Genomic DNA, 12,266 nt, shown 5'->3' with positions numbered 1-12,266 from the left:
CCACAGTGGGCCTGTCTGCCTGCCACAGTGGGCCTGTCTGCCTGCCACAGTGGGCCTGTCTGCCTGCCACAGTGGGCCTGTCTGCCTGCCACAGTGGGCCTGTCTGCCTGCCACAGTGGGCCTGTCTGCCTGCCACAGTGGGCCTGTCTGCCTGCCACAGTGGGCCTGTCTGCCTGCCACAGTGGGCCTGTCTGCCTGCCACAGTGGGCCTGTCTGCCTGCCACAGTGGGCCTGTCTGCCTGCCACAGTGGGCCTGTCTGCCTGCCACAGTGGGCCTGTCTGCCTGCCACAGTGGGCCTGTCTGCCTGCCACAGTGGGCCTGTCTGCCTGCCACAGTGGGCCTGTCTGCCTGCCACAGTGGGCCTGTCTGCCTGCCACAGTGGGCCTGTCTGCCTGCCACAGTGGGCCTGTCTGCCTGCCACAGTGGGCCTGTCTGCCTGCCACAGTGGGCCTGTCTGCCTGCCACAGTGGGCCTGTGTGCCAGCCATAGAGGATGTGTGCCAGTCATAGGGGAAATGTGGCATCACTGGGGGACGTGTTCAACATAAGGTGGCCATATCCAGATTAAGGGGGCTAATTTTAGGATGAGGGGGCTATGAGGGACATATACCCTATATTATTTGTTAGACGGACACTGGCATTATAAGACGGACCCCATTTATTAAAAAATTCTCTATTCCTTAGATATATATATATATTACACATATACATACACATACATTAGTGTGCTGACTATTTTAAATATTTTGCGAAACAAAAATGAAACCCCTTACATTCGAGGAACAATTGCATTAAAATGACATTAGTATCATCAAATTTGTAAAATATTCAAAAAAAGTTCCCCCTCTTTTTCATTTAAAAAAACGATTTTTTTTTTAATCCAAGTATTCCATATGTTGAAAAGCTCTCCAATCTCACACGGATGCCAACGAACTGCCAAATTCTTGGAAACTTCAGTTATCTGTTCAACAGCGAGAAACAGTGACTGGATCGAAAAAAAAATATGATAATGGATAAAGAATTGCTCTGGAGGGAAACTCTAGACTTCCCACTTTTATCCAGTGCACTCATAAGAAAGAAACTCAATCGTCTGATTGATCTAAATGACAAAAAACAAAAAGAAACCTTCTGATAAATTCACTGCAACACTTTCGCAGTTATTTGATGTCACCAACGTTAAATGGAGAATGGAAAAACTCGGAGGATAAAGAGCTCTACCTGAGGCAAGTTGAGAGTGGAGGCAAGGTTGGTTATTCGACGCTCAAACAAGCTCCTTTGGAATCTATTCATCCAAGAAAACGAATCCGACTATCAATATTTCAAGCTCAAGCCAGCACTTCGCAATCGCAAACCACACATGATACTGTCTCTGAATCTTTACCCGAGACCCAAAGCCAACCTCTTCTTCCGCATCATCTTCTCCTGAACGGACACCGAAATACAAAAGAGCAAGCACTACAACAGCGAGTTTACTGGTACTGAAAAACAACATTTCTACACATAAAGCAAATAAAGTGCTTGCAACCATTGCTGAACAAGGTCATGATGTACCGGTTCCAAGTCAGTCGGGTGTCTGGAGACGAATAATCTCAAAAAGACAGAAAATGAAAACCAAAATTTTTGAAAAACTTCAAAGCAAAGATCCCTATTGTCTCCACTTCGATGTTAAAGAATCCAAGGGGGAAGAGTATCAAGTAGTTCTGCTGAAAAATACCACAACCGAAATCAAACTCTGTATTCTGAAATGTGAGAATGGTTCTGCCACGGCTTTTCACAAGGAACTACATCAGCTAATTGATGAATACGACGCTTGGGAAAATATTCGCATGATAATCTGCGACACGGCAGCAGTAAATACTGGTTGTTTGAACGGGATTGTAACCCTGATACAGGATGATGTCTTGAAAAAGTGCTTTCAGAAGCCACAATACATTGGCTGTCAACACCATGTACTCTACCTCCTAATGAAGCACGTCATGAATTTCCTTATTCCAAAGTCAACGAAGAAACCAGAACTCAATTATTTCTTCATCGACAAATTAACAGAAAACTATGCCTCACTTCAGATTGATTACCACCAAGTTACAACAGATGATGTCAACACAGGCGAGAATCCTGGATGGGAGATGATTTCAAGTTCTTATATGAACTATGTCAGGCATATCGTCATTACAAAACAACATCACGTTGGCCTTGAATCAGTTGGAAGAAACTCCCAAACCTGCACAAGGCAAGATGGAACTCGCGAGCTGTATATGCTGTTATAGCATTTTTTCTGATACCAGAGTGGCGAAGCGTCCTCGGTATAGCATGCGACTTCATCTGCTATGAATGGGCAAATGCCTGGTTCCAGTCGCAACACTACAACAAAGCGTCCTTCAATGAACTGTTAACCTCACTCACCAAGACAAATTGCAAGAAGGCAATTAAGTGTTTGAAGGCGCACTGGTTGGTCAAGGAGTCATTAATTGACATTCCCAGATCTAACCAAAATGCTGAACGTGCTGTAAAACTGATGAACTATATGCGAAATCGAAAAAAAAAATGAATTTTTGAATCTAAAATTCATAGGAAAAAATAATTTTTAAACACTTCTTTTGTACATTTTGTACTTATAATTAACTGTTTTATACCGTATTTGTTAAAAAACGAATAATAAAAGTTGCTTAGTTATTACTATTATCGTTTCAATAATGCAAAATTGCATGTCCTTTTTTGGGGGGAAAAATTAATTTTTGCCTTATTTCATTTGAATGAACGTGGGAACTTTTTTCAAAAAACAAAACAAAGCAATACGTATTCTTAAATTACCCATAAAAGTTCCTCGATTGCACATGGTTTCATAAAATTTTTTTTTTTGTCATTACACTAATATATATATATATATATATATATATATATATATATATATATATATATATATATATATATATATATATATATATATATATATAAAATACATATTTATTTTTTTTGCAAATTTACACAATAGATGTGGAATCAAAATTATACTATATTTTAATTGGGTTGTTTCACTAGGACTGTAAGAGGTCTGTGGGGTGTCCGACACCTGGCACATCCACCGATCATCTATTCTCAGCTCCAGCCAGATGTGATCAGTTGCAGAGCTGAACACTCAGCTCTGTCAAATGTTTAGTGGCCGCTGCTGACTGCTGCAGAACAACTCCTATTCAAACCATTACAGATCATTTGAATCAGAGTGAATCTGCAGTATACCCGGAGTGACTACTATATATTTGACATTACTGTACCATTACTGTGCTGGTCGCCCTTGGGGTAAAGGCTGTCGGTCCCCACGATCGGAGACCGATAAACTATCCTATAAATAGGCCATCAGTATCATAGTAGCATCCACCCCTTGAAAGATACCTGTCTCTTTATAAACCTTTTTTCCCAGAGGAGCATTGCAGCTTTAAGTCTCCTCACTGGCAGACAGACTGATTTGTCAGTTTCCACAAGGAAAAAAGTTTCCTACTTAGACTCCATCTTAGCTTCTCATACAGAAGCATCAGATCTCATACTTTGCACTGATGAGGGGCAATCACCCCAAAACATAGTGTCTGCAAATTAAGGTTCTTATCTGGCATAAATCCTAAGTCATATAATAAGGCTCGTTAAAGAGTCACTTTTGACTTGTAGGATTGCTATTTCCAATAGGTGGCACTAGACTTTGTCTCCTTCCTCTCTGAAGAGGCAATTTGCATATTTCCCAGAGAAGCATTGCAGCTATAAGTCTCACTTGCAGCCAGATTGGTTTGTCAGTCTCCGCAAGAAGAAACATTTTCCCCTTAGACACCTTTATAAACCTTTGACACTTCCTTTTGACAAATTAGAAGCTGTAGTGGTTTAGGTGGTTGGGACCCTAAAGGCCCCGTCACACTAAGCAACATCGCTAGCAACATCGCTGCTAACGAACAACTTTTGTGACGTTGCTACCGATGTTGCTGTGTGTGACATCCAGCAACAACCTGGCCCCTGCTGTGAGGTCGTTGGTTGTTGCTGAATGTCCTGGGCCATTTTTTAGTTGTTGCTGTCCCGCTGTGAAGCACAGATCGCTGTGTGTGACAGCGAGACAGCAACAACTAAATGTGCAGGCAGCAGGAGCCGGCTTCTGCGGAGGCTGGTAACCACAGTAAACATCGGGTAACCAAGAAGCCCTGTCCTTGGTTACCCGATATTTACCTTTGTTACCAGCCTCCGCCGCTCTCACTGTCAGTGCCAGCTCCTGCTCTGTGCACATGTAGCTGCAGGACACATCGGGTTAATTAACCCCATGTGTACTGTAACTAGGAGAGCAGGGAGCCAGCGCTAAGCATTGTGCGCTGCTCCCTGCTCTGTGCACATTTAGCTGCAGCACACATCGGGTAATTAACCCCATGTGTACTGTAACTAGGAGAGCAGGGAGCCAGCGCTCAGTGTGCGCTGCTCCCTGCACGTGTAGCTCCGTGCGCTGGTAACCAAGGTAAATATCGGGTTGGTTACCCGATATTTACCTTAGTTACCAAGCGCAGCATCTTCCACGCGGCGCTGGGGGCTGGTCACTGGTTGCTGGTGAGCTCACCAGTAACTCGTGTAGCGACGCTCCAGCGATCCCTGCCAGGTCAGGTTGCTGGTGGGATCGCTGGAGCGTCGCAGTGTGACATCTCACCAGCAACCTCCTAGCAACTTACCAGCGATCCCTATCGTTGTTGGGATCGCTGGTAAGTTGCTTAGTGTGACTGGACCTTTACCAGTCGCTGAAGTAAGCTTATCTCTTCCCTTATTTGCATGGTTAGCAGTTTAAAGACTCAAACTTTGAAGAGCCCATGCATACCGAACCCAGCTATCATAGAACAGATGAGCAGAACCAAATCAGGCCAAACAGTGCAGCACCTGGCTGAGCACTTCTGCTCTTTTGTTTCAGTGATCAGTAGGAATCTTCGCACCCAGAGACATGACACTATACTATCACAAACCTTAAAAAAATGGCAGCTACTATATAGTAAACTGAAAAGCAACAATTTTGTAAAATAGTACAGGATGTGAAAACTGCAAATCTAAAAGTTTATCTAAAACAGATCACAGGATATGTATACTGCAGAAAATAAAAGATAAAAAAGGACATAAGGTAATTACAGCAAACACTTGTGTGTAAAATGCACAACACAGACCCAAAACAGGGTATTACCAACCTGCAGCTGGACAGTGTTGTGCTGTAGACCGCCAACAATGGGGCTGAACCTGGCAATGCCCTTTTCTTCTGCAGCCGTGGTGATTGCTTCCAAGACTTTTTCAAGACTAAAAGGCGACAGGATACATCATAGTGAGAGATAAAAATGTCATTGTAACAAACAACCAACACAAAAATTCAAAATCAATTTATAACACTAAAAAAGTATAAACTTAGCAGATTGCTGCAAGGACACAGCAAAGTTTATGATGACAGCGTTGTTTGTTATCGTCTTGTTTCAGTATTCTTCATAAATTCACCAAATCTAATTAAATCACTTCAAGCAGATGGCTAGGAACAAAGAACATAAGAAATCCCAATTCACTCCTGAACAGAAGTGAGGAAAAATATTTATTGCATGTTAACAGTGTACTTCTGTCCTGTAAGAGATACACTCCCAAACAAGACGTAATTAATTCACTTTTCAAAGGTAAAACCTTGCACGTGATTGCGGAATATCTCCCAGATGAGGTAAAGCAATTACAGTCTAATTTTTATTGATGAGAACACATTAACTTGTAACTATTAACAAAATAAAAAAAAAAAATCATGAAAATCCTATTCCTATTTATGGTAAATATCTTGAACGCAAACCAATGCTGTGCCCCATCAATAAGCACTGTAATGAAAAGCTCTACAAGACATGTCTGTGAATAAATATTTAGATATGACAAAACCCCATTCCCCAGCGCAGCTGTCTGTGAGGAGACGTGTCATTAAAGCTAATTGACCAAGAAGCAAAGTACTTACATGTTCTCTTCTCCAACAATGCATATAGCAGACAACAACTTAACCACATCCGTCATCATATTAGCTTGTTTGGGATCCATGGCTTTGGCCAATAATGAAAGACTCCTTTCTTCTCCCATGATTCTCTCCAACCCGTACTGCAATGAAAAATTATCACAGAAATTTAGCAATAATGAAGCCAAATGTTATATTAAGCATGTTTATGTGACATTGTATGGCAAATCACAAGGTTACACCACAATATTAAGATTCTGTTTATTCTCACGGTGTAGAAAACAGACACAGCTCCTACATTCTGAGGATCAATTGTCCCTTACCTTGGTTTATTGCAATAGGTGGACAATGTTTCATGATGTAAATATGCTATATTTTAAGTGTGTAGTGTTAAATAATATAAATGCATGTGTTAGTATTAAAAAGTTTTTAGAGAACAGGTTCCGTATGTAATAGAATTAGAACTGTAGACTAGGTTGCCAAGTTTTGCCATCTAGCATCGAGTTAGTTAAGCGGTAAAGTAAGTTTTAGAAGAGATGTTACATAAGATAGGGTTACGGTAGTGAAGAGGAGGAGTGACAGGTGGAAGGGCGGATGGCTAGACGAGGGAGCTCCAGAGGAAAGTCAGTCGATTAGTGGATTTAAAGTGAGATGACATTATCTCAATGCTAGGGCCTGTCAGAGAACGCTAAGGTAAACTCTGGAGGTGCGGAGCCTACGGCTCACCCCAATGGGCTTAGAGTCGTCGGCTAGAGAGCCCATTGGGGCCCAAAAGAGGATGAAGGTATGCAGTATGAGGGGGAAGAAGGCACAGACACCAGAGTATTGAGGATGAGCTCAGAAATAGCTGGGGGCAGAACGAGGAGTAGTACCCCACAGACAGTGGAATGAAGGCCCTGTCGGTCATAACAGTGTGAAGAATAAAAAGGAAAGACTAGTTGCCTAAGTGAGCTCTGGTGTTGCTGGTGAGCTCTTACTATTGAATAGCATCAACGGGTGGAAGATGGAGACAAGCCGAAGCTGCAAGTAAGTGTCATGTACTCTACCTGAAGTAATGCCCTCACATTGAGTCTCCTTGGCGAAGGAGAGCAGCTCCAGCTCATTCCTCTATTTTCTTGGTATGAATACCGCTTTAAAGAGAGCTTATTTTTTCCCCCCTTAATTTCTGATCAGCCTTTATAAAGTAAACTAATGAATCTATGTTGCATACTTCATCACCTTATTCTGCTTTCTCCTATTCTAGCCTGCCTGGTTCATTCAGTTTTAGTAGATTATTTTAACTCCATGTTTAGCAAAGATCTGTACTCCGAGACCGAGGTTCACCGCTCTCCTTCCCCAGGTTCAGATATTATTCCCTCTCTAAGGGATTGCTCATACTGGTCTGTGTGTGTGTGTGTATGTGTGTATGTGTATGTGTATGTGTATGTGTATGTGTATGTGTATGTGTATGTGTATGTGTATGTGTGTGTGTGTGTGTGTGTGTGTGTGTGTGTGTGTGTGTGTGTGTGTATATATAATTGGCCCCATTCACACCCAGAAAAGTGGGAAGAGTGAAATCCGTTTGGCCCTCCATATGTCATGCGAGTGTGCGATTTTTTTTTTTTCTCGCCCAGCAGCCATATGCAATCTGTTTTTCTTCTCATCAACTGTTATTCTACAGTAATTTACAGGACCAGTTACAATGTTCTACAGAATGGTAATGTATACGCAAAAAAAAGGACATCACTAAGATGGTCCGTTTGGCAACTGGTTTTTGTTTTGCACTTCAATAGGGGAGTCTTGTGTGATTTACGCGTCCACTCAAAACTCGCAAATCTGCTATGCCTTATTGAATAACATGTGTCCAAGTGCAAAATCTTTTTTTCTAGCATTGCGCTCATCCGAGGTATACACCAGTGTGAGAGAAACCTAATAATGAGAAAAGGGGAGCACGGCTAGACCTGCACCTCAAGTTAGCTAGGCAGACAAGCCAGCACATTCAGCATGGTTTCAAACATAGAAGGAAGAAAAATAATGTCATGAAATATAATAAAAATTCAGAACTTTACAAAGGCTGATCAATATTTACATTGAAAAAAAAAAGTGTAATTGCTCTTTAAAGATCTTTGCCATTTTTATAATAAAATTTAGTTTGTAAATATAACATATATAGGCTGAACCACTTTCAACCTTTTTGGGGGGGCTTTTTGGTAAAATATTGCTTTATCTTACTCATGTAGTTATCTGCCAACCCCAATGGAAAAAATGTTTATGACCCAAACACACATTGGACTAAAGTTGGGGGAAGCTATTGAGATTGGCCAGAAGTGTAATCTGATTAATGCAGGAAGGGTCTCCCAAATCATTTACTGCTGAAAACATGGATCAATACATTGGAGTTTCAATAACTGATCTTAACAGATATAAGCTACTGTCAAAGATGTGAAAGCAAGCATCCCAGTCTGTGATGGACTCAGGAAAAATAGCTGCTGCCTTAAGCTGGGGGTCACACTAAACGACAGCGACAATGACGTCGCTGTTACGTCACCATTTTCTGTGACGTAGCAGCGACCTTGTAAGTCGCTGTTATGATCGCTGCTTAGCTGTCAAACACAGCAGCCGAAGCAGCGATCATAACGACATGCGTCGCTGTGCTGCAACATGTGCAGAGAGCAGGGAGCCGCGCACACTGAGCGCTGGCTCCCTGCTCTCCAAGCTACAGTACACATCGGGTTAATTACACGATGTGTACTGCAGCTACATGTGTAGAGAGCATGGAGCCGCGCACACTGCTTAGCCCTGGCTCCTTGCTCTCCTAGCTACAGTACACATCGGGTTAATTACACGATGTGTACTGCAGCTACATGTGCAGAGAGTAGGGAGCCGCGCACACTGCTTAGCGCTGGCTCCCTGCTCTCCTAGCTACAGTACACATCGGGTTAATTACACGATGTGTACTGTAGCTACATGTGCACAGAGCAGGAGCCGGCGCTGGCAGCGTGAGAGCGGCGGAGGCTGGTAACGAAGGTAAATATCGGGTAACCACCTTGGTTACCCGATGTTTACCTTGGTTACAAGCTTACCGCAGCTGCCAGATGCCGGCTCCTGCTCCCTGCTCGCTTCATTTCGTCGCTCTCTCGCTGTCACACACAGCGATCTGTGCGTCACAGCGGGAGAGCGACGACCAAAAAATGAAGCTGGACATTCAGCAACGAGCGGCGACCTCACAGCAGGGGCCAGCTCGTTGCTGGATGTCACACACAGCGACGGGACGTCGCTACAACGTCACAGAAAATGGTGACGTAGCAGCGACGTCGTTGTCGCTGCGTGTGACACCACCTTTAGGGATCATCCAACACTATATGTGTGGGGTCATTTACACCTAAGAAAGCAAATATCTTATTACAGCATGGAAGGAGATAATCTAAAACTCACAATTTGTAGCAACTAGACTAAATGACTAAAAATCTTTAGTGCACATGTATCTTAGGTCCTACCTTGACAAACAATTGTGCATGCCAATATTAGCTGCAAACTTTTACAGAACGAAACAAATACTATGTTTCCCCGAAAATAAGATCTGTTACAACAAAAATAAGCAGTCGCATGGTTTTACAGGATTTTTGGAGTACACTTCATATATAAGCCCTATTCCAAAAATAAGGACTAAATACAGTCAGGGCCAGAGTCTGGGGGAGTCAAACTGTGCAATTTCTTAGGGCCCCACTCTTTTAGGGACCCCAGCAGTTGTATTCACAGGTTAAGATTATTTAAGAACCTTTGGTCACATGACTGGGAAGACATCAAAAGTCTCTTAATTGCAGGAGTCTAAAAGAACTGAACAGGAGACAAGCTGGTATCTAGGACTGGCATTAGGGACAAGAGATAGGAAACTGGTCAATTTCACAGGGCCCCCATTCTCCAGGGTGCCCCAGCGTTTATGTGGAGCAAAACAAACATCATGTGCCAAGATATGGCTCAAAGAATTTACTAAGGTAACAAATTAGTGATACTAATTTGGACACAAATATTTAAAAAGGAGTCAAATGTGACATATGCCATCAGCCACTATGATAAATTTGATGCGCTCAAAACTACACGGTGTATAAGGCCTAAGACACATGGCATGAAAATTAGTACGAGTGGAGTGCGATAAAAAAAAAAAAAAATCGCATTCCACTCGGACCAATATTAGCCTGTGTGTCAGCGCACATGAGCGATTATTTTCTCAGCCCTAATCGGACCAAGAAAACAATCGCAGCATGCTGCGATTGTAATGCTAGTCTTTATTTCTCTCGCACCCATTCAAGTGTATGGGGCGAGACAAAAAACACACTGCACTCGCAGTACAACGGTGTACAGCGAGTGCAGGACGAGAATGACAATAGCCGGCTATAGAGGAGAGAGGGAGATAAATGCCTCCCTCGCCTCCTCAGTGCCGGCCCGCCCCCCGCAGCACCGGCCCGTACCTCCTCCCGCAGCTGAGGTCCGCTCGCACGGTCGGACCTCAGTCGCAGGAACACTCGCATGACACTCGGCTCTGCTGTACTGCCAGCGTGAGCAGTGTCATGAGAGGGGATCACATTAATCCCCGTGTGGCAAAAGCCTTAGGATTACTCAATCTGATTCAGCGTGCCAGACGTATGCCTCAATGTGGAAAACACTGGCACACGTGCACCAAAATTGTTATGTTTTATAGATTTAACAACTCTTTAGACACTACTAGAGTGGTGAAAAAGAGAGGCATGACTAAGATGGGTTATTAAATTAACCAGATTTATAAATGTCATCTGGGTTCAAATGTGCAAAATAATAGTGTAAAGTATGCCAGTCAAAAGATAGCATAAAAAAAAAAAATTGTGTAGTACATCTTGCAAGATGCACCAAATATAATCAGTGTGCGCCACATCACTCAGTTTATGCCAATCTGATCTTTTTTCTTTTTTTTTTTAGGACTGTATTAATAAATCAGCCCTATTATCTTCAAAATAATTCATAAATCATACAGTTATAGGACTATAACAGCACAAAAATTACCTTGTTGTTCATGAACGCCTTCAGGCACTGTATGACTTTGTGTTGGATCCGCTTCTCTATTTTTTCATGCCTGAATTAAATTTGAGAGATTAGTACACAATTAAAAAAAAAATACATAGAACGGATAGGGGGAACCTTTATGAGCCAGAAAATAATTACCCTAATAAATATTTGTCAAGGATTATTAAAATTTTATGGCCTAGAACAAAAGCATTTTAAACAAGTACGAATGTTTGTTCTTGTGAAGATGACACTCATTACCTTAAAAATAATCCAGCACAAGTTTGTCAATTCAATATCACAGGCATCATCTTATTAGATATCAAAACGCAGGAGCACGGCACCAAATACTAGTTGATTTTGCACTTATTTTATTGTTAGAGCTCTCAGAGTATTCTGTTTTTTGTGCGCTTTTTTTTTATTTTTATTTTTTAGGAAGGGATGGATAATGGAGAGGGGTTAAATCTGCCATTACGGTTCCAGGGTTATGGGCCATTTTATTTAATTCTAACTTTCATGGACTTTGTAAAGGTGGTGTGGCTCAGACGGGAATGCCGAACCGACTGAAGAGGATCTTGTGAGCCATGCCCGCATGTAAAGATCATACTAAATAGCACTAAGTAAAAAGGACCACACTACTGGGACCGTTTGATAAATTTGTATTTATTTAAATCAAAGCAAAAAAAAAAAAAAATCTAAAATAAGAGCAAAAATAGAGCCACTTTTCACCTGTTGATAGATCTTTCTTATAGGAGGATGTGATGGTGGAAAAGTAGAAATAAGCACCTTCTGCTGTAGCGACCATCTCAGAGGAGCACAAAGTCAATATAAGGGGGTGATGACAGTGCTCACAACATAATGAAGGATACATATGACAGAATAGAGGTAGCCTAGAGCTGGTGCCTGGTTTAGAACAGTATATACATTAGTGGCAATCATCATGAATCCTGGAAGGTATAATGAAGATTTTCTGGACAATGTTCAATTAAATGACAGTATTACAGAGAGACAAATTCCATTCAATGACATTTATTACATGTGTACATTCAAAAGTGTTGATACCTACATGCAGTCTGCTGTGCTGCCTGCTTTTTTTGCATCTATATTATATAGTCACTGATGAGTGACAAATGGGTTGGCAACTGTTTTGGAGCTTGTGCTGCGTTAATATATAAAGGTAGGTGTGTGTGTGTGTGTGTGTGTGTGTGTGTGTGTGTGTGTGTGTGTGTGTGTGTGTGGGTGTGGGTGTGGGTGTGTGTGTGTGTGGGTGTGTGTG

The 12,266-nt window shown here is 42.1% G+C and overlaps 1 protein-coding gene across 2 annotated transcripts in view; it reads right to left on the bottom strand.

Moving 5' to 3' along the window:
* The window catches only part of DIAPH3 (diaphanous related formin 3), a 979,498-nt gene that overhangs the window by 603,421 nt on the left and 363,811 nt on the right, over positions 1-12,266 (bottom strand). For both annotated transcript variants that reach the window (XM_075336836.1, XM_075336837.1), the window contains exons 7-9: positions 10,991-11,060; positions 5,981-6,117; positions 5,193-5,298 (exon numbers count right to left, since the gene is read on the bottom strand). In XM_075336836.1, coding sequence (XP_075192951.1) covers positions 5,193-5,298; positions 5,981-6,117; positions 10,991-11,060 — 313 coding nt within the window. The remainder of the gene's footprint in view (positions 1-5,192; positions 5,299-5,980; positions 6,118-10,990; positions 11,061-12,266) is intronic.

This window comes from Anomaloglossus baeobatrachus, chromosome 2 (assembly GCF_048569485.1).
Source record: "Anomaloglossus baeobatrachus isolate aAnoBae1 chromosome 2, aAnoBae1.hap1, whole genome shotgun sequence".
Taxonomy (NCBI): domain Eukaryota; kingdom Metazoa; phylum Chordata; class Amphibia; order Anura; family Aromobatidae; genus Anomaloglossus; species Anomaloglossus baeobatrachus.
Note: the sequence above shows the minus strand (reverse complement) of the source record. Positions and strands in the feature narration are given on the sequence as shown.